Raw genomic sequence first — 26,553 nt, forward strand, 5'->3', positions numbered from 1 at the left:
TGTGAAATGTCAGAATACTAGTAGAGGATGATTTATTTCAGCTTTTATTTCATTCATCACATTCCCAGTGGGTCAGATGTTTACATACACTCAATTAGTATTTGGTAGCATTGCCTTTAAATTGCTTAACTTGGGTCAAACGTTTTGGGTAGCCTTCCACAAGCTTCCCACAATATGTTGGGTGAATGTTGGCCCATTCCTCCTGACAGAGCTGGTGTAACCGAATCAGGTTTGTAGGCCTCCTTGCTCGAACACGCTTTTTCATTTCTGCCCACAAATTTTCTATCGGATTGAGGTCAGGGCATTGTGATGGCCCCTCCAATATCTTGACTTTGTTGTCCTTAAGCCATTTTGCCACAACTTTGGAAGTATGCTTGGGGTCATTGTCCATTTGGAAGACCCATTTGGGACAAGAAAAATATAACAAATTGTTTGTTATTAATTTAAGTAGACTGTGTTTGTCTGTTATAAGATGAAGATCAGATCTAATTTTAAGACCAATTTATGCAGAAATCAAGATAATTCCAAAGTGTTCACATACTTTTTGTTGCCACTGTACATCTGTTGTCATAGCTGCAGACAGTGACTGACATGGGGGAACTCTTCTTGGTGTGAGCCCTATTTTGTTAGTGCCATAGATGTGGTCTGTGAGTGCACCGTCACTCACACCACTCCCTTCTGTGTGTGGTGTGTTCAATGTCTGTCAGACTGTGTGTGTGTGTGGACAGACAGAGTGACACGTCTCTGAGCCAGGTAACAGTGTGTTGCTCTACAGAGTCAAATATTTTTTCCCCTTCTCATTTTACATTTGGCTAGAAATTCAAAAGGAAATGATATTAACAGAGAAATGTCATGTCCCTAGTATGGTTAAATTACATGACGTGCTATTTTCAAATAGGTTACCTAACGTTCATTATTTGATTAAATGAATCAGGCAATAACTACTCATTAGGAATCCGGGCCACCACAGAAGTATGAGTTTACATAGAGCGGCTATCTCCCGAATCCACTCTGTAAAAGATCTGAAGATCTGTTATATCAATAGCAGTCAATCATGAATTATTCTTTACCTTCTATCAGTTTCATCTGAACGTCATAGAATTCTTGGTTATCTGCACGAACCCTGGCACAAATTATGAATATTATGAATATATACAAATTGGCTTCATTATTTATTTACTAACTAACTAAATAATCACAGAAATACATCACAATCAAACAGTAGATACTGGTTACTAACAATGATAGGAAAGTCCCTAGTGGGCTAAACTGATATGATGGCTTGGTAGACAAGGGGAATGGGCTGTGGACTGAGAAAGAGCGGGAAAGACAAATGGATTCATCACACACAGTCTATAACTATCTTAATTGAAATGCTAATCCTTTGCCCCTGAATGGCAACTCATTCAAAAATACATTTAAAATCATATTTATGCCTGGATGTCGTTGTTGTCTTCTCTGTTGGAATCCGGTCCGTCTGCTGTAGAGTTCATCAGTGTCTCTCTGGTTGTGTTTCCCCTAAGATCAAAGTATTTTGTGGTTGTTAGAATGGATACTTCAGAGTACCCTTTGGAAATGTTCTCATAGAATAGATGTTTCTGCAGATGTCTGTATTCTCGTCCTAACTTTACATAATTTCTAGCTACAGACTAGTAATTAGTGTCTAAGATGTTCCACGTGGAATAGTCTTTTGGTAGAGTTCTAGTTCAACCTTTTGTGACTAAGGGGCAGTATTTTCATTTTTGGAAAAAATAACGTTCCCGTAGTAAACGGGATATTTTGTCAGGACAAGATGCTAGAATATGCATATAATTGACAGAATCCATACTCTCATTTAGAAGGTTAATATCACATTACATATTTTCACAAATAGTTTCATGTTTATTCACATCCTTTTCACATTATTTACATGTAAACCTGACAGCTGGGAAACTTTAAGAGATAACGTTATGTGTGTTTTCTGTACGTCATGAGATCACCAAATGAAAACACAATCGTCACAACTGTCCCTTAAGTGTCCAAGGACCATTCCCACACTCTCAAAAGTAGCAATAGTGTTTAATCTCCCATTTTGGGGATTTGGGAGTTTGGGCAAGTGAAGTTCTTTATTCTCTCTGTGCTCTCTCCCACTCTTTCTGCATGACCATGGGATGAGAGTCTCCACCAGGAATTTATGACCTGAGATAACAAAACCTGGATGTAGGAGAGAGAGTAAAAGAGAGGGGGAGGAGCCACGATCTACACCCAGAAAGGGCCACTTCATGACAGAAAAATGTCCTCCTGTGTGCTACCTATATCCCCCCCACTTTAATGAAGACAGCTTCTCCACCCTGGAGGGGGAAACCAATCATTTCCAGGCCCAGGGACATGTACTAGTCTGTGGTGACCTAAATGCCTGGACAAGAACCTAACACCCTCAGCACACAGGGGGACAAACACCTGCCTGAAGGTGACAGCATTGCCTCCCCCATATGCCCCCCTAGGCACAACTACAACAACATAACCAACAACTCCTGCAGCTCTGTCGCACGCTGGGCATGTACATAGTCAATGGTAGGCTTCGAGGGGACTCCTACGGTAGGTACACCTATAGTTCACCTCTTGGCAGTAGTACTGTAGACTACTTTATCACTGACCTCAACCCAGAGGCTTTCAAAGTGTTCACAGTCAGGCCACTGACACCCCTGTCAGATCGCAGAGGCATCAAAGCCAAAGGAACTGAATAATATTAAGAAATGCTACAGATGAAACTACAGAGTTTGTATGATAAATACACAGTCACACGCACATACACAGTACCAACACCCATGCACACATGTGCACACCCAAGGAACTAAAACACAGGAGTGCACCGTCATCTCAGTGTTTAAACATGAAAGATCTTGGGTTACGAAACATCCACCGCAACACACAAACATATGCTCATCTGGCTTCTACCAGTGTCAATACACATAGTGCTTATTACTGGGCAACAAGATTGTGAGGACAGCCTCGTTACCATGACAACAGTAAATGTAGAGATGGAGCCACGTGTGTGTGTGTGTGTGTGTGTGTGTGTGTGTGTGTGTGTGTGTGTGTGTGTGTTGGCAGAGGTAAATGTTTTCATTGTTGTCCGATTGCCTTGCCTCTCAGAGGACCAAAACCAGCTTACAGCCGGTCCTCCTTAGTAGAGGTGACATAAGCAGCTCATCTTACTACATAGGTACAATGCTATAATAGACTAATAATACACAGCACAATACACTAGGAGTGTATTTTGTACAATAGCTTACAAGCTGTTATGACAGTCCCAAGTTGTTGCATCGATAAGGAATTTATTATAGTGGTAAGGTTGTTGAAAGTAGACACATTCAGGCCCTATGGTCATCTCAGGGGCCAAACAAGGCCAGGACCCGTATTCACAAAGTCTCAGAGTGCTGATAGACAATAGGATCCGTTTGGTCTTTCAGATCATATTGAATAATATTTTATGGACAGGGGGAACCTGATCCTAGATCAGCACTCTTACTCTGAGATGCTGTTTGAGCACAGGACCAGGAGCCCAACTATGATTGTAAATTATCCCTAGTAATCTACCTGTAATAGATGAGACTCTAGCCTGGTACTAGATTTGACCACTGTCTAACCCAATCAGAGCAGACACATAATCACTCACCTCGTATATCCCTCTATGCTCAACTTTGATCCCTCTTTTTACTCTCCTTTCTCTTTCTCCCACCCCTCTATTCCCCTAACTACCTCCTCCTTCCTTCCTCCCTTCCTTCCTTCCTTCTCTCCCTCCCTCCTTCCTTCCTGTGTTTGTGTGTGCGTGTGAAACTCAAAGACATGTCAAAACAGTGAGATGAAACAGTTCTGCCTCTGACAACGTGGAACGTTCTTTCCCTGCTCTGCCTAAACAGAACAGCAACACAAAACAAAAATCCAAGAGTACCTTCTGTCACTGTCCCTAGGCCCTAAAAACGCTATATATCGATCTGCAGAGGGGAGACATTTACAAGACGCGGCAATCACATTTCCCGTCTCATGTTTTCAGTGATTGCCATTTCAAATCTAACAAACAAAGTGGCCGTATCGAAAAGCAATTATAGGGAGGAGAGATGTGAAACATCATGTTAGACTGGTCATTTCTGCAGGGTAGAGAGAGAGTAGAACTAGCTACACTAACACAGCATTAATAATAGCCTTTGATTATGCTGCCTGTGAGTCCATCAGAGAACTATTAACCATCTACAGAAAGAATGACGTGCTTTATGTTGAGTTCTTCAGTTCTGCCAGTGTGTGCACATGTGTAGGCTAGTGTGTGTAGGCCCCCCCCTGCCAGTGTGTGTAGGCCCCCCCCCTGCCAGTGTGTGCACATGTGTAGGCTAGTGTGTGTAGGCCCCCCCCTGCCAGTGTGTGCACATGTGTAGGCTAGTGTGTGTAGGCCCCCCCCTGCCAGTGTGTGTAGGCCCCCCCCTGCCAGTGTGTGCACATGTGTAGGCTAGTGTGTGTAGGCCCCCCCCTGCCAGTGTGTGTAGGCCCCCCCCTGCCAGTGTGTGCACATGTGTAGGCTAGTGTGTAGGCCCCCCCCCTGCCAGTGTGTGTAGCCCCCCCCCCCCCCATAACGTTGCAAACTACATTCAGAAGATAGGGAAATACACTTTTTTTCATTAGTCAAGAATGAATGTACTTTTACAATGCTAGTTAAGGATACTATCGTTATCATGTTTCACATTGGATGTATTAACTATAAAAAGGGAAGACATGTTTCTAATTCTGCTACCAGCCAACTCTGGTCCAGCCAACTCTGCTACCAGCCAACTCTGGTCCAGCCAACTCTGGTCCAGCCAACTCTGGTCCAGCCAACTCTGGTCCAGCCAACTCTGGTCCAGCCAACTCTGGTCCAGCCAACTCTGCTACCAGCCAACTCTGGTCCAGCCAACTCTGCTACCAGCCAACTCTGGTCCAGCCAACTCTGGTCCAGCCAACTCTGCTACCAGCCAACTCTGGTCCAGCCAACTCTGGTCCAGCCAACTCTGGTCCAGCCAACTCTGCTACCAGCCAATCTGGTCCAGCCAACTCTGGTCCAGCCAACTCTGGTCCAGCCAACTCTGGTCCAGCCAACTCTGGTCCAGCCAACTCTGGTCCAGCCAATCTGGTCCAGCCAACTCTGGTCCAGCCAACTCTGGTCCAGCCAACTCTGGTCCAGCCAACTCTGGTCCAGCCAACTCTGGTCCAGCCAACTCTGGTCCAGCCAACTCTGGTCCAGCCAACTCTGCTACCAGCCAACTCTGGTCCAGCCAACTCTGGTCCAGCCAACTCTGCTACCAGCCAACTCTGCTACCAGCCAACTCTGGTCCAGCCAACTCTGGTCCAGCCAACTCTGCTACCAGCCAACTCTGCTACCAGCCAACTCTGGTCCAGCCAACTCTGGTCCAGCCAACTCTGGTCCAGCCAACTCTGGTCCAGCCAACTCTGGTCCAGCCAACTCTGGTCCAGCCAACTCTGCTACCAGCCAACTCTGGTCCAGCCAACTCTGCTACCAGCCAACTCTGCTACCAGCCAACTCTGCTACCAGCCAACTCTGGTCCAGCCAACTCTGGTCCAGCCAACTCTGGTCCAGCCAACTCTGGTCCAGCCAACTCTGCTACCAGCCAACTCTGGTCCAGCCAACTCTGGTCCAGCCAACTCTGGTCCAGCCAACTCTGCTACCAGCCAACTCTGCTACCAGCCAACTCTGGTCCAGCCAACTCTGGTCCAGCCAACTCTGCTACCAGCCAACTCTGGTCCAGCCAACTCTGGTCCAGCCAACTCTGCTACCAGCCAACTCTGGTCCAGCCAACTCTGGTCCAGCCAACTCTGGTCCAGCCAACTCTGGTCCAGCCAACTCTGGTCCAGCCAACTCTGGTCCAGCCAACTCTGGTCCAGCCAACTCTGCTACCAGCCAATCTGCTACCAGCCAACTCTGGTCCAGCCAACTCTGCTACCAGCCAACTCTGCTACCAGCCAACTCTGGTCCAGCCAACTCTGGTCCAGCCAACTCTGCTACCAGCCAACTCTGGTCCAGCCAACTCTGGTCCAGCCAACTCTGGTCCAGCCAACTCTGGTCCAGCCAACTCTGGTCCAGCCAACTCTGGTCCAGCCAACTCTGCTACCAGCCAATCTGCTACCAGCCAACTCTGGTCCAGCCAACTCTGCTACCAGCCAACTCTGCTACCAGCCAACTCTGGTCCAGCCAACTCTGGTCCAGCCAACTCTGCTACCAGCCAACTCTGGTCCAGCCAACTCTGGTCCAGCCAACTCTGGTCCAGCCAACTCTGGTCCAGCCAACTCTGGTCCAGCCAATCTGGTCCAGCCAACTCTGGTCCAGCCAACTCTGGTCCAGCCAACTCTGGTCCAGCCAACTCTGGTCCAGCCAACTCTGGTCCAGCCAATCTGGTCCAGCCAACTCTGGTCCAGCCAACTCTGGTCCAGCCAACTCTGGTCCAGCCAACTCTGGTCCAGCCAACTCTGGTCCAGCCAACTCTGGTCCAGCCAACTCTGCTACCAGCCAACTCTGCTACCAGCCAACTCTGGTCCAGCCAACTCTGGTCCAGCCAACTCTGGTCCAGCCAACTCTGGTCCAGCCAACTCTGCTACCAGCCAACTCTGGTCCAGCCAACTCTGGTCCAGCCAACTCTGGTCCAGCCAACTCTGCTACCAGCCAACTCTGGTCCAGCCAACTCTGGTCCAGCCAACTCTGCTACCAGCCAACTCTGGTCCAGCCAACTCTGGTCCAGCCAACTCTGGTCCAGCCAACTCTGGTCCAGCCAACTCTGGTCCAGCCAACTCTGGTCCAGCCAACTCTGCTACCAGCCAACTCTGGTCCAGCCAACTCTGGTCCAGCCAACTCTGCTACCAGCCAACTCTGGTCCAGCCAACTCTGGTCCAGCCAACTCTGCTACCAGCCAACTCTGGTCCAGCCAACTCTGGTCCAGCCAACTCTGGTCCAGCCAACTCTGGTCCAGCCAACTCTGGTCCAGCCAACTCTGGTCCAGCCAACTCTGCTACCAGCCAACTCTGGTCCAGCCAACTCTGGTCCAGCCAACTCTGGTCCAGCCAACTCTGGTCCAGCCAACTCTGGTCCAGCCAACTCTGGTCCAGCCAACTCTGCTACCAGCCAACTCTGGTCCAGCCAACTCTGCTACCAGCCAACTCTGGTCCAGCCAACTCTGCTACCAGCCAACTCTGGTCCAGCCAACTCTGCTACCAGCCAACTCTGGTCCAGCCAACTCTGGTCCAGCCAACTCTGGTCCAGCCAACTCTGGTCCAGCCAACTCTGGTCCAGCCAACTCTGGTCCAGCCAACTCTGGTCCAGCCAACTCTGCTACCAGCCAACTCTGGTCCAGCCAACTCTGGTCCAGCCAACTCTGGTCCAGCCAACTCTGGTCCAGCCAACTCTGGTCCAGCCAACTCTGGTCCAGCCAACTCTGCTACCAGCCAACTCTGGTCCAGCCAACTCTGGTCCAGCCAACTCTGGTCCAGCCAACTCTGGTCCAGCCAACTCTGCTACCAGCCAACTCTGGTCCAGCCAACTCTGGTCCAGCCAACTCTGGTCCAGCCAACTCTGGTCCAGCCAACTCTGGTCCAGCCAACTCTGCTACCAGCCAACTCTGGTCCAGCCAACTCTGGTCCAGCCAACTCTGGTCCAGCCAACTCTGGTCCAGCCAACTCTGGTCCAGCCAACTCTGGTCCAGCCAACTCTGGTCCAGCCAACTCTGCTACCAGCCAACTCTGGTCCAGCCAACTCTGCTACCAGCCAACTCTGGTCCAGCCAACTCTGGTCCAGCCAACTCTGGTCCAGCCAACTCTGGTCCAGCCAACTCTGGTCCAGCCAACTCTGCTACCAGCCAACTCTGGTCCAGCCAACTCTGCTACCAGCCAACTCTGGTCCAGCCAACTCTGGTCCAGCCAACTCTGGTCCAGCCAACTCTGGTCCAGCCAACTCTGGTCCAGCCAACTCTGCTACCAGCCAACTCTGGTCCAGCCAACTCTGGTCCAGCCAACTCTGGTCCAGCCAACTCTGGTCCAGCCAACTCTGCTACCAGCCAACTCTGGTCCAGCCAACTCTGCTACCAGCCAACTCTGGTCCAGCCAACTCTGGTCCAGCCAACTCTGGTCCAGCCAACTCTGGTCCAGCCAACTCTGGTCCAGCCAACTCTGCTACCAGCCAACTCTGGTCCAGCCAACTCTGCTACCAGCCAACTCTGGTCCAGCCAACTCTGGTCCAGCCAACTCTGGTCCAGCCAACTCTGGTCCAGCCAACTCTGGTCCAGCCAACTCTGCTACCAGCCAACTCTGGTCCAGCCAACTCTGGTCCAGCCAACTCTGGTCCAGCCAACTCTGGTCCAGCCAACTCTGCTACCAGCCAACTCTGCTACCAGCCAACTCTGGTCCAGCCAACTCTGGTCCAGCCAACTCTGGTCCAGCCAACTCTGGTCCAGCCAACTCTGGTCCAGCCAACTCTGGTCCAGCCAACTCTGCTACCAGCCAACTCTGGTCCAGCCAACTCTGCTACCAGCCAACTCTGGTCCAGCCAACTCTGGTCCAGCCAACTCTGGTCCAGCCAACTCTGGTCCAGCCAACTCTGGTCCAGCCAACTCTGGTCCAGCCAACTCTGGTCCAGCCAACTCTGCTACCAGCCAACTCTGCTACCAGCCAACTCTGGTCCAGCCAACTCTGGTCCAGCCAACTCTGGTCCAGCCAACTCTGGTCCAGCCAACTCTGGTCCAGCCAACTCTGGTCTTCAACTCTGCTACCAGCCAACTCTGCTACCAGCCAACTCTGGTCCAGCCAACTCTGGTCCAGCCAACTCTGGTCCAGCCAACTCTGGTCCAGCCAACTCTGGTCCAGCCAACTCTGGTCCAGCCAACTCTGCTACCAGCCAACTCTGGTCCAGCCAACTCTGCTACCAGCCAACTCTGGTCCAGCCAACTCTGGTCCAGCCAACTCTGGTCCAGCCAACTCTGGTCCAGCCAACTCTGGTCCAGCCAACTCTGCTACCAGCCAACTCTGCTACCAGCCAACTCTGGTCCAGCCAACTCTGGTCCAGCCAACTCTGGTCCAGCCAACTCTGGTCCAGCCAACTCTGCTACCAGCCAACTCTGGTCCAGCCAACTCTGGTCCAGCCAACTCTGGTCCAGCCAACTCTGGTCCAGCCAACTCTGGTCCAGCCAACTCTGGTCCAGCCAACTCTGGTCCAGCCAACTCTCATAAGTTCAAAGAAATGCAAAGTTCTTCCATAGAGGCCGCTCCTCCGTAGGTATAAGGATGTGGGTGTAATTCAGATAACGCATGTCATCACAAGATGAGCCTCTTCCTCCACCCTCTTTCCCCACTTGCAAAAAGGTCCGTCGCATCTAGCTTGTCCGCTCCATAGCAAGTTGCTCTATCCGCACTAATTGAGGGAGTTATCTAATGAGCTAAATTAAATAAAAACACAAAAGAACGATAAGAACCGGTACTTTTTGGAGGGTGAGAACCAGTTCAGAACTTTATTTTGCTGGTCGGAACAATGGAACGGAACAAAAACAAATGGTGGTTATGTCCAGAACGAAACGATTGAGATTATCTGAGATTATCTGAGATTTGCATAAATCAGAGATCTGCAGAGTCAGAGGCTCTATGATGTCATAATAGCCGAATATACTGATAAATGTCACCTTGTCCGAGTGACATTTACATGGCTATCAAAACGTCACCCTAGTGTAAACCTACACGAAACACAGACCTTATTTGGAGTGTTTCTAAAATTCCCTCAGCCACCCTCATCTGTATTCCCTTTCTGTTTGCCCAATTACAATAAAACACACACACACATAGAGTGAGAGAGACACAGACAGAAGCCTGAGATAACCCCCTCTGTCTCTCCAGCTGAGCAAACAAGAAAAAAGCAATCAACTCACTTTTATCATTAGATATCTCGGTAGTGTGTGTGCGTGTTTATATTTACCTGCTATAGATGAATCAGACTATAGATGTCTCTCTCACCCTAGACACAATGGCAGCTATGGGTTGGAATACATTATGTTTGAAATACTGTATGTTTGTTCATCTGACTGATTGGGAGAATACAATTTTCTCTAGTCTGTAGCTGATTATTCCTGGGTGAATAAAGCTTCTGGTCCATGAAAACTGTCCTCCCTAAACATGTTACACTCAGCTCCCCTCCCTCTCCACCTCCCCCTACCTCCAATTCAATTTCAATTTCAATTTAACGGATTTATTGGCATGGAATACATATGTTTACATTGTCAAAGCAAGTGAAACAGACAAACAAAAGAGAAATAAACAAAAAATAAATAACAGTAAACATTAAACTCACAAATGTTCCAAAAGAATAAAGACATTTCAAATGTCATATTATGTCTATCTACAGTGTTGTAACGATGTCCAAAAAGGTAAAGTAAAGAACAAAAAGGTTATTTACCTTTTTGTTCTTCATAAACAGAAATATGTATTTACAATTGTGTTTGTTCTTCACTTTTTCTTGTGACAAATATTGTCACAAATATTGCTGCTGTGATGACACACTGTGGTATTTCACATAGTAGATATGGGAGTTTATCAAAATTGGGTTTGTTTTCGAAATCTTTGTGGGTCTGTGTAATCTGAGGAAAATATGTGTCTCTAATATGGTCAGACATTTGGCTGGAGGTTAGGAAGTGCAGCTCAGTTTCCATCTCATTTTGTGGGCAGTGTGCACATAGCCTGTCTTTTCTTGATAGCCAGGTCTGCCTATGGCGGCCATTCTCAATAGCAAGGCTATTCTCACTGAGTCTGTACATAGTCAAAGCTTAGTCAAAGCATAGGTCAGGAATTCTGCCACTGTGTACTCTCTGTTTAGGGCCAAATAGCACTCTAGTTTGCGTAGGTTTTTTGTTGTTTGTTTCCAATGTGTCAAGTAAATTTATTTTTGTTTTCTCATGATTTGGTTGAGTTTAATTGCGTTCTTGGAGCTCTCTGGGGTCTGTTTGTGTTTGTGAACAGAGCCCCAGGACCAGCTTGCTTAGGGGGCTCTTCTCCAGGTTCATCTCTCTGTAGGTGATGACTTTGTTATGGAAGGTTAAGGAATCACTTTCTTTTTGGTGGTTGTAGAATTTAACCTTTCTGATCTCCCCATCCCGGATCCGGGATCGTGAATACAGACTCAAGCTCATTACCATAACGCAACGTTAACTATTCATGAAAATCGCAAATTAAATGAAATAAAATATGCCATCTCTCAAGCTTAGCCTTTTGTAAACAACACTGTCATCTCAGATTTTCAAAATATGCTTCTCAACCATAGGAAAACAATCATTTGTGTAAAAGTAGCTAGCTAGCGTTAGCATTTAGCGTTAGCATTTAGCGTTAGCATTTAGCGTTAGCATTTAGCGTTAGCATTTAGCGTTAGCATTTAGCGTTAGCATTTAGCGTTAGCATTTAGCGTTAGCATTTAGCGTTAGCATTTAGCGTTAGCATTTAGCGTTAGCATCCAGCACGCAACATTTCAACAAAAACATAAAAGCCTTCAAATAAAATCATTTACCTTTGAAGAACTTCTGATGTTTTCAATGAGGATACTCTCAGTTAGATAGCAGATGCTCAGTTTTTCCAAAAAGATTCTTTGTGTATTAGAAATAGCTCAGTTTTATACATCACATTTGGCTACCAAAAAAAACCCGAAAATTCAGTCCTCAAAACGCGAACTTTTTTCCAAATTAACTCCATAATATCGACTGAAAACATGGCAAACGTTGTTTAGAATCAATCATCAAGGTGTTTTTCACATATCTCTTCATTGATACATCGTTCTTGGACACATGGTTTCTCCCCTGAATCAAATGGTAAAGTAAAAGCAGCTGGCAATTGCGCACCGAATTCCACGCAGGACACCAGGCGGACACTTGGAAAATGTAGTCTCTTATGGTCAATCTTCCAATGATATGCCTACAAATACGTCACAATGCTGCTAAGACCTTGGGCGAACGACAGAAAGTGTAGGCTCATTCCTTGCGCAATCACAGCCATATAAGGAGACAATGGAAAACAGAGCTTCAGAAATTCTGCTAATTCCTGGTTGATGCATCATCTTGGTTTCGCCTGTAGAATGAGTTCTGGGGCACTTACAGACAAAATCTTTGCAGATTCTGAAACTTCAGAGTGTTTTCTTTCCAAAACTGTCAAGAATATGCATAGTCGAGCATCTTTTCGTGACAAAATATCGCGCTTAAAACGGGAACGTTTTTTATCCAAAAATGAAATAGCGCCCCTAGAGATCTAACAGGTTAAAGTCTCTTTTCTGGATTTTGATAATTAGTGGGTATCGGTCTAATTCTGCTCTGCATGCATTATTTGGTATTTTAAGTTGTACACGGAGGATGCAACACTACACAACACAGTGTCCTCTTTAGAGAGGTTAGCCATGGATGGAATATTTTATTATTATTATTATTATTATATATTTTATTTAACCTTTATGTAAACAGGTAGGCTAGTTGAGAACACATTTATTTAACCAGGTAGGCTAGTTGAGAACACCTTTATGTAAACAGGTAGGCTAGTTGAGAACAAGTTCTCATTTACAAATGCGACTTGGCAAAGATAAAGCAAAACAGTGCGACACAAACAACACAGAGTTACACATGGAATAAACAAAACATACAGTCAATAACACAATAGAAATGAGATGAGTTAAGGCAATAAATAGGCCATAGTGGCGAAATAATTACAATACAGCAATTAAACACTGGAGTGATAGATGTGCAGAAGAGGAGTGTGCAAGTAGAGATACTGGGGTGCAAAGGAGAAAATTAAATCAAATGAATAACAGTATGGGGGATGAGGTAGTTGGATGGGCTATTTACAGATGGGCCATGAACAGGTGCAGTGATCTGTGGTGCTTAAAGCTAATGAGGGAGATATGAGTCTCCAGCTTCAGTGATTTTTGCAGTTTGTTCCAGTCATTGGCAGCAGAGAACTGGAAAGAGAGGCAGCCAAATGAGGAATTGGCTTTGGTGGTGACCAGTGAGAGATACCTGCTGAAGCGAGTGCTACAGGTGGGTGCTGCTATGGTGACCAGTGAGCTGCGATAAGGCGGGGCTTTACCTAGCAAAGACTTATAGATGACCTGGAGCTAGTGGGTTTGGCGACGAATATGAAGCGAGGGCCAGCCAACGAGAGCATACAGGTCGCAGTGGTGGGTAGTATATGGAGCTTCGGTGACAAAACAGATGGCACTGTGATAGACTACATCCAATTTGCTGAGTCAAGTGTTGGAGGCTATTTTGTAAATGACATCACCGAAGTCAAGGATCGGTAGGATAGTCAGTTTTACGAGGGTATGTTTGGCAGCATGAGTGAAGGATGCTTTGTTGTGAAATAGGAAGCTGATTCTAGATTTAATTTTGGATTGGAGATGCTTCATGTGAGTCTGGAACGAGAGTTTACAGTCTAACCAGACACCTAGGTATTTGTAGTGGTCCATATATTCTAAGTCAGGACCATCCAGAGTAGTGAAGCTGGACAGGTGGGCAGGTGTGGGCAGCGATCAGTTGAAGAGCATGCATTTAGTTTTACTTGCATTTAAAAGCAGTTGGAGACCACGGAACGAGAGTTGTAATGACATTGAAGCTCGTCTGGAGGTTAGTTAACACAGTGTCCAAAGAAGGGCCAGAAGTATACAAAATGGTGTCGTCTGTGTAGAGGTGGATCAGAGAATCACCAGCAGCAAGAGTGACATCATTGATGTATACAGAGAAAAGAGTTGGCCCGAAAATTGAACCCTGTGGCACCCCCATAGAGACTGCCAGAGGTCCGGACAACAGGCCCTCCGATTTGACACTCTGAACTCTGTCTGAGAAGTAGTTGGTGAACCAGGCGAGGCAGTCATTTGAGAAACCAAGGCTGTTGAGTCTGCCGATAAGAATGTTGTGATTGACAGAGTCGAAAGCCTTGGCCAGGTCAATGAATACGGCTGCACAGTATGGTCTCTTATCGATTGTGGTTATGATATCGTTTAGGACCTTGAGCGTGGCTGAGGTGCACCCATGACCAGTTCTGAAACCAGATTGCATAGTGAAGGAAGGTACGGTGGGATTCGAAATGGTCGGTGATCTTTTTGTTAACTTGGCTTTCGAAGACCTTAGAAAGGCAGGGTAGGATAGATATAGTTCTGTAGCAGTTTGTGCTTCTACACTTGCATTGCTTACCGTTTGGGATTTTAGGCTGGGTTTCTCTACAGCACTTTGAGATATCAGCTGATGTAAGAAGGGATATATAAATAAATAGATTTGATTCTAGAGTGTCTCCCCCTTTGAAGAGGGGGATGATCGCGGCAGCTTTCCAATCTTTGGAGATCTCAGACGATACGAAAGAGAGGTTGAACTGAATTAAAGGGTTTTGGGCACTGGCCAGCAGGGCTAGTAGATTTATACTATGTGTCATGCGATGTTTGAAAATAACCACATTTTACTGGCCTGTCAGGCTAGTTGGGAAAATGTTCTACTAGCCCAGTCTCAAAAGTACTAGGCTAGCTCGGGCTAGCTTTATATCCATCCCTAATTATAACCATTGGCTGCATGGCAGCTACAGGCCACTAAGCCCAGCCCAGTTCTTAGGGGAAAGTTAGAGAGTGTGTGTGTGTGTGTGTGTGTGTGTGAGTGCGTGCGCTGGTGGTATTGTTTTCCCTGGCTTTCTTCCAGATTCCTAAATACCAACGCTCTTAAGCAAGACCGACAAGGAATCAAGACACACAAATGGAGCATACACAAAATTGATGCATGAACACACTCAGACACACTCTACCTCTCCCCAACCTTCATTGCTTTAGGCCCTGAAGCCCCTGAACATTTGTTCCAAATCCATTGTATAAACAGTACAGCACTACAACACATTTATCCGTGTCACACAGTACACTGATCCCAGGGCTCTCTGCCTCCACTAACATCAATACAAAAGGCAAACTGGAGGCCTTTGGAAACATCTACTGTGTCTTGACCCAGGATTTCCATTAAGCGTGATGCAATTACATACCTACTTAACTTTAACACCAACGTTCCAGGGGAAAGGTTCAGCAGAAGTGGAATCCAGCCACTTTCTAGAAACTTCTGGCCCTTAGTCAACGGCCCAGTCGAAGCTAGCCAGTAAAATCTTCTGGGACTGTTTGGAGTCCTGGGCCTATATAAAGCATAAAGAGTAGGAGTGCTGATCTAGGAACAGTTTTGCCTTTTAGATCATAATTTATAAGATTACATGGACGAGGAGGACCTGATCCTAGATCAGCACTCCTACTTCGAGATGCATAGTGAATGATAGCCTGACCTACCACAGTCGGTTGTCAAAAGTTAATAACTTGTTTGCTTATAGTTTCAAAGTGGTTTCAGTGGGTTACCCTTCCTATATCTCCCTTTTCTTTACCTCTCTTCCCCCTCTTTCTTTCTCAAACTAAGTTCCTCCCTTTCTCGCTCAGTAGGATTATTCTCCACTTCTTCTATTGTTCCTTTTCCTCTCCGGTGCCATTGGTTTAGTAACAGTTCTCTAGGAATGTGCTACTGCTGTTGCTAGCTCCCCTGGGGACCAATGGGCTGGTGGCTGGGTGAAGGCTGGCAGATGACAATTGCATTTGCAGCCAGAAGAACACAGCTCTCCACTGCTCAGTACATAAGAACACTTCCCTCCAAATCTCTCTCCTTTGATTAGAGACAGTGATTGTCATAAGTGGACCTCATTGTCACCTTCTAAAAGGGGAACAGCTCAGATAAATAGAGCAATTTAAACCTTGACCTAGTGTGACAGAGAGAGAGAGAGAGAGAGCGAGGAGGGAGAGGGAGAAACAGGAATTGAGAGAGAAGGAAGCAGAGAGAGAGAGGAGAAAAGATGAACACACTTCTAATCATGTGCAAATTTGTAGTAACATCAACTTGCATGCCTGTCACATGCTTTTATAAACACAAAGGAGAAATATGTATTTCTTCCATAAAAACAACGTCCTTGGGAAGACTTACAGGAGTGAGGAAACCTGGCTTATTCCTCAGAACTCAAAATCTGTTCTGGAACTCTCTCTATGGAATTCATTTCTCAATCATAAATCATGGTAATTCACAGACAGGCCAAAATTACATCTGTGATACAACATTCAACAGCTGGAACTGATAAATTAACCTGTAATATGGCACACTGATGACATCGAATCTGAAAAAAACGTATGTGGTTCATTATGTGAATGTTGGCTGGCCCTCGCTTCATACTCGTCGCCAAACCCACTGGCTCCAGGTCATCTACAAGTCTCTGCGAGGTAAAGCCCTGCCTTATCTCAGCTCACTGGTCACCATAGCAGCACCCATCCGTAGCACACGCTCCAGCAGGTATATCTCACTAGTCACCCCCAAAGCCAATTCCTCCTTTGGTCGCCTTTTCTTCCAGTTCTCTACTGCCAATGACTGGAACGAACTGCAAAAATCACTGAAGCTGGAGACTCATATCTCCCTCACTAGCTTTAAGCACCAGTTGTCAGAGCAGCTCACATATCACTGCACCTGTACATAGCCCATTGGTAAATAGCCCATCCAACTACCTCATCTCCATACTGTATTTATTTATTTATCTTGCTCCTTTGCACCCCAGTATCTCTACTTGCACATTCATCTTCTGAACATCAATCACTCCAGTGTTTAATTGCTATATTGTAATTACTTCGCCACCATGGCCTGTTTATTGCCTTAACTCCCTTAACTCATCTCATTTACACACACTGTATATATACTTTTTTCTACTGTATTATTGACTGTATGTTTGTTTATTCTATGTGTAACTCTGTTGTTGTCTGTGTCGCACTGCTTTGCTTTATCTTGGCCAGGTCACAATTGTAAATGAGAACTTGTTCTAAACTAGCATACCTTGTTAAATAAAGGTGAAATAAAAATAAATGTAAAACACAGGAACCGACCAACCTATCGACCGACCATTAAACATACAAGGCAGTCAGACAGACAGCGATGTGAAAGCTTTTTCCAGAACAATAACAAGATCAGCCATTCAGTACCAATGTTTATACAGCTCTAAGCAAGAGCATTCTGGCTAAAGACTTATAGGAGTACCAGAAAGACAGAATAAGGTCAAATTGTATTGGAGAACAATTGCATGTAAATGCAGCTCTGCTCCCCTACAGAAATACTGCTACGCTCCCCTGTATTTAGCCTCGCTATTGTTATTGTACTGCTGCTCTATAATTACTTGTTACTTTTATTTCTTATTCTTATCTTTTTTTTTAAACTGTATTGTTGAACTATTTGCACCCCCACCTTTTACACCACTGCAACTCTCTGTCGTTATCATCTATACATAGTCACTTTAATAACTCTACCTACATGTACATATTACCTCAACTAATCGGTGCCCCATCACATTGACTCTGTACCGGTACCTCCCTGTATATAGTCTCAATATTGTTATTTTACTGTTGCTCTTTAATTACTTGTTACTTTTATTTCTTATTCTTATCCGTATTTTTTTAAACTGCATTTTTGGTTAGGGGCTCGTAAGTAAGCATTTCTACACCTGTTGTATTCGGCGCATGTGACAAATACAATTTGATTTGAAATAGAAGATCATTCTACTTCTATGCATGCCCTATCTTCATCAACCAGCTCTTACGTAGTGAGCTGCTGCAGTGGAGATGACTGACACTGTGTGGTATTTTAAAGGGATCGGGAGCCAACATTTCTGTTGAAAATATGGTGTGTTATGTCAAAACGTCTCCTGATCGTCGAGCCTCGAACAGGATCGTGGTTAATGTAGGATTTATATTTCTATTATATTGTATTCTAATTATATTCCGTACTGGAGCTGGACTGTATGCAACTGGACTGAGCTCAAGACAGAAGTTATGAAATCAGGACATGGGACTTTGGACGAGTCCCAGCCGTATCAATCAGAGCGGACCGAGGAAGAGTTATACAGACCCTGATGATGGTTGCATCACCCAAACGTGCCAGTTTAAGCACATTAATCAAATAGCACCAGGATGTTTTACTCTTAGAACTAAACAGAGCAGCGTGCAGGGTTTTGCCTTTTGGAATTAATACGGTACAATATAGACATGTGGTTAGTACCAAGGATTAGTGGTCAAGCTCAACTCTGAGTTCTTCTCATAGAAACAGTCTTTGGGTGCAGAGTTCTACACAGGTTCCTCTTGTCAACTGCTGTGGTAGCCCAGTGTGACACTTCCTCAACCACAACATTTGACACCTCATGCGGTCCTCTGTAGCTCAGTTGGTAGAGCATGGCTCAGCTTTGGCAACACCAGGATATTGCTTTCAATACCCATACAGCGCTGTGATAAAATTATAAAAAGGGGGAAAATACTATATTTGCTTTTGCATATGCTTGAAAATCCACAAATGTTGCTGAGTTAAAGCAGCTCTGCATGCAAGAGTGAGCTAAAAGGTTTCGGGGTTGTCGCTGGGCAATACGGACTTTCAGCTCCCTCCAGAGAATTTATATTGGGTTCAGGTCTGGAGACTGGCTAGGCGACTCCAGGACCTTGAGAAGCTTCTTACGGAGCCACTCCTTAGTTGCCCTGGCTGTGTGTTTCAGGTCGTTGTCATGCTGGAAGACCCAGACACGACCCGTCTTCAATGCTCTTACTGAGGGAAGGAGGTTGTTGGCCAAGATCTCACGATACATGGCCCCATCCATCCTCCCCTCAATACGGTGCAGTCGTCCTGTCCCCTTTGCAGAAAAGCATCCCCAAAGAATGATGTTTCCACCTCCATGCTTTTCGGTTGGGATGGTGTTCTTGGGGGTTGTACTCATCCTTCTTCTTCCTCCAAACACGGCGAGTGGAGCTTAGACCAAAAAGCTCTATTTTTGTCTCATCAGACCACATGACCTTCTCCCATTCCTCCTCTGGATCATCCAGATGGTCATTGGCAAACTTTAGACGGGCCTGGACATGCGCTGGCTTGAGCAGGGGGACCTTGCGTGCCCTGCAGGATTTTAATCCATGACGGCATAGTGTGTTACTAATGGTTTTCTTTGAGACTGTGGTCTCAGCTCTCTTCAGGTCATTGACCAGGTCCTGCCGTGTAGTTCTGGGCTGATCCCTCACCTTCCTCATGATCATTGATGCCCCACGAGGTGAGATCTTGCATGGAGCCCCAGACCAAGGGTGATTGACCGTCATATTGAACTTCTTTCATTTTCTAATAATTGCGCCAACAGTTGCCTTCTCACCAAGCTGCTTGCCAATTGTCCTGTAGCCCATCCCAGCCTTGTGCAGGTCTACAATTTTATCCCCGATGTCCTTACACAGCTCTCTGGTCTTGACCATTGTGGAGAGGTTGGAGTCTGTTTGATTGAGTGTGTGGACAGGTATCTTTTATACAGGTAACGAGTTCAAACAGGTGCAGTTAATACAGGTAATGAGTGGAGAACAGGTGGGCTTCTTAAAGAAAAACTAACAGGTCTGTGAGAGCCGGAATTCTTACTGGTTGGTAGGTGATCAAATACTTATGTCATGCAATAAAATGCAAATGAATTACTTAAAAATCATACAATGTGATTTTCTGGATTTTTGTTTTAGATTCCGTCTCTCACAGTTGAAGTGTACCTATAGATAAAAATTACAGACCTCTACATGCTTTGTAAGTAGGAAAACCTGCAAAATCGGCAGTGTATCAAATACTTGTTCTCCCCACTGTATATTTTTGTTGTTGTAAATGTAGGGTCCCCTTTTGTAATATTTGGTATTGGTTGACGATTTGATAACATTCCGTATCCAAAATATGGAATAATAGAGAAAATCAGAAAGGGGACCAATACTTTTTCACTGCGCTGTACGTCACAAATGATGCACACATGACTGTAAGTTGCTTAGGATAAAAATGCCTGCTAAATCGCATATATTATATAATTATTGATGTCTCCAGGAAAGAAGAGTTAGCTTACTATTTATTACCTCACCACTCTTATACAACTATAGAAATAGAATGTGTTCAACAATCACAAAATAAAACTTGAATGGGAATGTCCGTTCTATAAATTATATTTCTACATCTAAAACACCCACTGAGTGACATTAGGAAACACAGGAGGCTGTATGATCAGTGCCAAAGCTGACGTGATCCCCAACAGATTATGATGGATGATTTACAACTAAATGATTCCCTGTCTCAAAAACAAATACTGTCCGGAGTTCAGACAAATACTGTCTGGAGTTCAGACATGACTAGAGACATTGATTCAGCCATAGTATGTAGACATTCAGTATTTCTGTTAACATAAGCATTCTTTTCCACCCTGTTTTCATAATAATAATAATCATGTATTCAACTTTCATAGCGCTAATCATTACATAAAGAATCTGAAAGTGTTTGAAGCAACAAAAAGACTTGCAATTTAGTCAAAACAACATCACAACAACATGAGCTGGATAGTCATTAGAAAGTTCATGGTTTGAGCTGTCATTGGCAATAACATTTGACAAGCTCTAATCCAACATATTTCATGAGGGAGGAGACACAACCTCAAGCTGCAATAGGCTGAGTTTACACAGGCAGTCCAATTCTAATATTTTTTTTTCATTAATTGGTATTTTGACCAATCACATAAGATCTTTCACATCATATCTTTTTCAGAGCTGATCTGATTGGTCAAAAGACAAATTAGTGTGAAAAAAAGAATTGGGCTGCCTGTAAACACAGCCACAGAGAACTAACTATATGTCATGGGACAGATCTGTACAGTAGCCTATTCTCACTATTTTTACCAGACACTTAGACATTTTCTCAGGGATCCTTAATTTCTTATGAAAGTGTCCAGCCCTGTATGAGTCTACCCCCATACAGTAATTTCCACACGGACAAAAAAATGCCACACAACGCAGCTGTGTGTAAAATGTGGGGATAGGGTCATCACACAGTCAGACTTTCAAATCAGGACACAGCTTTATGTTTCAGATGAGATTAAACTTAATCAGCAACTCAAATGACATCCCAGGGAATGACATATCAGACAAACTGTGACTACTAGTTGTGTTAAATGCTGACATGAGAAATATGAGTTCCACCTGTTGCATAACTCCTGCCTCAAATAGCCTACGAGATAGCCGTTTGTTTGAGGTGAGATCATTAGAATAAGGTATGATTTTTGAAGTTTGTGTCTGTAATATGTAGAATTACAGCAACCTTAGTCGGCAAGATGAATGTCCGCCTATAGCCTACTGCGGGGTTCCCCAACTGGCAGCCCGTGGGCGATTATATTCCCCCGCCCCAAGTTCTGAGCACATTTTTTAAAATTATTGTTCGATTTAAGACTATAAAAACACCAGCAAATCAACTCCAAGTGATTTCAATATGTGAAATCTGTTCCAAAGTATTCCCACGCATAATATAAGGATACTGTATATGTGATCGTCTACAAATGTAAACAAGTTGTTGAATTGATTCTGTTTTACATTTACATTTTAGCTGACGCTCTTATCCAGAGCGATTTGCAGGAGAAATGTGGGTTAAATGTCTTACTCTAGCGCATATCGACGGATTGTTTTAATCAAATCGGCTCAGCTATTCTAACCAGCAACCTTTCAGTTACTGGCCCAACGCTCTTAACCGCTATTCACATATTATATATGTTTGGGCTTCTTGCCGTCAATTTGCCGTCAACAAATGATTAGAGGGTTATGTTCCAGCTTCCTGACCATCCTCGCAAGAACAAATCAGACCGTGACTGAATCTAGTTGATGATCCCTAGCCAACTTCATGTTCATGTGCATAAAACAACAACAAATAGCACGTACAAAGATAAGCCAGTTGTTGTATTGTAAGCAATATAGTTTATAATAGAGCAATATTATATTATAATATTGTGGTCCAATATGCAGCATTTGAGCACTCCTTCCTATAAGGCGACATTTTATCAGGGGATTCAGCATCACGGAGGAGATTGTCTATGTGCAAAGCAAATGAACTGAAACGGCACAGTAAGTCCATAATAAGCATAACGCCTATTCAACTATGAATCAAAAACAGAGCATGGTTATTGCAGCCTATATTGCATTACAATAACAGCGCACGTTTCGTTTCAGACGTGTCGGCTACAATGTTGAAAATATGTCTATGCAACAGTTGGCTACTTACATAAAGCGAAGTGGCTGAGATTCGTGCAATATCACCCTGAGTTCCTTTCAATTCCCTGCCTCGCGTACTATTGTAATATTTCCACTAGTCTATTTGCTAAATTCAGCAACATCTTTGGAAGCGTTCCTTTAAATTGCACGTACCTGATATTCCTCCTCCAATAACTATAACGTCGAATGTGTTCTGTGCTGTCATGGTGTTGTTATGCCGCTCTCGCTCTCTCTTTCTCACTGTCACTGTCTATCTCTCGCTCTCTACCAACGCTGCCTGCCGTTCGCTCGCCTTGCTCGGTGGTGCTAAACGCCACGAGGACAGAGGATCGCATCTGTATTAAAAGCGGCGGAGACAGGCCCAATTTAACCGACTCCGCCTACGGGTTGTAGCCTACTCTGCATTATTCTGTGGTGATATGACAGGTGAGAGGCACAATCATTGCTCCTTGTCTTAGAAAGACACCGCTCATTGCCCCCAATAAAACAATAGGCTTCTACTTACTGTATGATATGATTTGGACATTGTACAGACAGACAGACAGACAGACAGACAGACAGACAATCACAGTAATCTATCTGTCTACCCGTGCAAGCTTTTAGGGGCCTAAACTGAAAAACCTGTGTTTTTTGTGTCAAACGCTTTTGTTATATTTCAATCTTCTGTGATGTATATAAAGTGTAATATTGGGATGCAAACTGAAAATTGAATACATTTCAACTATATCTGACATGGTACAGCTGCCTTTTTTTTTTTAAAGCCGATGTGTGTGAGATGTAGACTTTAGTTTCAAAGTAGATTTGTTTTAGACTATCAAGAATCACTCTGTGTGACCCTGATTTAGCCCACTGCAGTAAAAGTCTAATTCTATGTAAACAAAACAAAAAATGTGTATTTTTCTGCATATCTAAGCATATCGCTTGAGCTGTCTGTATACTCCTGGCTAGAGTTTATTTTCTTCTAAGAAACTAAATGTGTTTCGCTGCAACTCTGCTGAAATCTGGGTAAAATGTTGAAAGTCATGTTGTCCAGTACATTTAGTTATTTATTTCTTTTCTAAAGTCAACCAACCTTGCCAGCAGCCATGCCGCCTAAGATAGTTACATAAGCTAGCTACTCTAACTTGATTGATAGCCTGAAATGGCTTCTGGGTAGCTAGATATGAGGTTGGGAGATTGGTAACCCACAGTATCTGAGAGCTAGCTAAAGCCAACTTCATAAAATTGCTAGGTGGCTAGTAGTATTACAGAGAAGCAACAACAACAAAAAACAATTGTAAAAAAAACTGGGCAAATCTGAGGAGGCACGTGCCTCTGTGCCCCCGATGAGCATGACGCCTCGGGGGTCCAAAACAACCTCCAGCTAACTGAGCCTATTCCTCTAGCCCTGGCCCTTCAGTGACTCTAGATCACTGTGGTAACTACTTGAGGTGTCTGGGGACCTTGCCTTACCACCATACGAATCTAGTCTTATATGGAGGATGTCAATGAGAATGGTATGCGGTATAGAGCACTGTAGTATATAGAGAGTGTGTAGACTGAGATCTGTGTCCCTAGTGGGTGTCCAGAAGGGTGTAGTATATGATTCATAATGGGTATATTGTGGTTAATCCTATAATCCGAGTTGGATCCCAAATGAGTTAAGCTAGTAAAGCTCCACACTAGTACATCACTGTCCACTCTCTCTAGGTCAGTGGGGTTGAGGGGGTTGAGAGGGTTTAGGGGGTTGAGGGGCTGGGGGGTCAAGGGGAACCTACACTGGAAGTGGTCAGCGTGTGTCAGATGAATTTAGTTCTTATGGGTTCACTAACCAATTCAATTAAAACACTCTGTCCGTTTCTAAGGATTTGTAAAGTTCTTATTTGCATAATTTCTCCTTCTCCCAAATCCAGTCAGCTGATGTTCTGAAAGAGCTGCAAAATCTGGACCTCTACAAATCAGCCAGGCTAGACAATCTGGACCCTTTCTTTCTAAAATGATCTGCCGAAATTGTTGCCACCCTCATTACTAGCCTATTCAACCTCTCTTTCGTGTCGTCTGAGATTCCCAAAGATTGGAAAGCAGCTCCGGTCATCCCCCTCTTCAAAGGGGGGGACACTCTTGACCCAAACTGCTACAGACCTATATCTATCCTACCCTGCCTTTCTAAGGTCTTCGAAAGCCAAGTCAACAAACAGATTACCGACCATTTTGAATCTCACCATACCCTCTCTGCTATGCAATCTGGTTTCAGAGCTGGTCATGGGTGCACTTCAGCCACGCTCAAGGTCCTAAACGATATCTTAACCGCCTTCGATAAGAAACATTACTGTGCAGCCGTATTTATTAATCTGGCCAAGGCTTTCGACTCTGTCAATCACCACATCCTCATCGGCAGACTCGACAGCCCTGGTTTCTCAAATGATTGCCTCGTCTGGTTCACCAACTACTTCTCTGATAGAGTTCAGAGTGTCAAATCGGAGGGTCTATTGTCCGGACCTTTGGCAGTCTCTATGGGGGTGCCACAGGGTTAAATTCTTGGACCGACTCTCTTCTCTGTATACATCAATGATGTCGCTCTTGCTGCTGGTGAGTCTCTGACCCACCTCTATGCAGACAACACCATTCTGTATACTTCTGGCCCTTCTTTGGACACTGTGTTAACAACCCTCCAGGCAAGCGTCAATGCCATACAACTCTCCTTCCGTGGCCTCCAACTGCTCTTAAATACAAGTAAAACTAAATGCATGCTTTTCAACCGGTCGCTGCCTGCACCTGCCCGCCCGCCCAGCAGCACTACTCTGGACGGCTCTGACTTAGAATACGTGGACAACTACAAATACCTTGGTGTCTGGTTAGACTGTAAACTCTCCTTCCAGACCCACATCAAACATCTCCAATCCAAAGTTCAATCTAGAATTGGCTTCCTATTTCTCAACAAAGCATCCTTCACTCATGCTGCCAAACATACCCTTGTAAAACTGACCATCCTACCAATCCTCGACTTCGCCGATGTCATTTACAAAATAGCCTCCAATACCCTACTCAACAAATTGGATGCAGTCTATTACAGTGCCATCCGTTTTGTCACCAAAGCCCCATATACTACCCACCATTGCGACCTGTACGCTCTCGTTGGCTGGCCCTCGCTTCATACTCGTTGCCAAACCCACTGGCTCCAGGTCATCTACAAGACCCTGCTAGGTAAAGTCCCCCCTTATCTCAGCTCGCTGGTCACCATAGCATCACCCACCTGTAGCACGCGCTCCAGCAGGTATATCTCTCTGGTCACCCCCAAAACCAATTCTTTCTCTCCTTCCAGTTCTCTGCTGCCAATGACTGGAACGAACTACAAAAATCTCTGAAACTGGAAACACTTATCTCTCTCTTGATATATTGTATTTACTTTGCCACCATGGCCTTCTTTTTGCCTTTACCTCCCTTATCTCACCTCATTTGCTCACATCGTATATAGACTTGTTTCTACTGTATTATTGACTGTATGTTTGTTTTACTCCATGTGTAACTCTGTGTCGTTGTATGTGTCGAACTGCTTTGCTTTATCTTGGCCAGGTCACAATTATAAATGAGAACTTGTTCTCAACTAGCCTACCTGGTTAAATAAAGGTTAAATAAAAAATAAATAAAATGGACAGAGACCAGCCACCAAAATTAGCCAATAGTGTTTATTCTTGAAAGCTCTGGTCATAATACCATTTACATTGGTTTATATACCTCACATTTCATCATAAATGTCCCTCCTCCTCTCAGATACAATGGCAATATAGTTCACAAGCCTTCTCACATTGTCTGCCACCTGTTAAACAATCTACTACAAGCCCAAGGACTCTCCCCTCCCTGGGTGGGGACAGAATGTCCTGTAAGGAACACCGTTTTCCAGCCGGTCTGACGATAGCTCCATTCGTTTCTAACAAGGAACAGAAAGTCCTTGTTCTAATTCTTGACTAAAACTACACACATTATATTCAGTATTATGATTATAATAAGATTCATACATTCATACAGTAACAGAGTAGTATTCTGTTTAGTTATAGTTCTAAGTTAAATGTATACATAATTTAGTCATTATTCATAAAAATCCCATAACAGCGTGTGTGTATGTGTGTGTATATTTGTGGTGGTTTACCCAGACACAATGACCAGAATAGCTGCCCAGTAGTTAACCAATGCCATTCCCATATCTGTGTTTGATATGTCACAGTGGTTGACTTGGGCAGGAGCTGAGTACCAGCACCGCTGATATGTCACAGTGGTTGACTTGGGCAGGAGCTGAGTACCAGCACCTCTTATATGTCACAGTGGTTGACTTGGGCAGGAGCTGAGTACCAGCACCTCTGATATGTCACAGTGGTTGACTTGGGCAGGAGCTGAGTACCAGCACCTCTGATATGTCACAGTGGTTGACTTGTTTCAGAAGCACAACTATC

At 44.8% G+C, this 26,553-nt stretch overlaps 1 protein-coding gene across 1 annotated transcript in view; it reads right to left on the reverse strand.

Moving 5' to 3' along the window:
• LOC100136729 (monoamine oxidase) overlaps window positions 1-22,417 on the reverse strand; it is a gene marked incomplete at both ends in the record, with an annotated part of 74,807 nt that extends 52,390 nt beyond the window's left edge. Inside the window, 1 exon segment of the mRNA NM_001124688.1 lies at window positions 22,280-22,417. Within this exon segment, the coding sequence (NP_001118160.1) occupies window positions 22,280-22,331 (52 nt within the window).
• Window positions 22,418-26,553: the final 4,136 nt, after the last annotated feature.

Source organism: Oncorhynchus mykiss, chromosome 3 (assembly GCF_057628025.1).
Source record: "Oncorhynchus mykiss isolate SJ-2025 chromosome 3, ASM5762802v1, whole genome shotgun sequence".
Classification (NCBI taxonomy): Eukaryota; Metazoa; Chordata; class Actinopteri; order Salmoniformes; family Salmonidae; genus Oncorhynchus; species Oncorhynchus mykiss.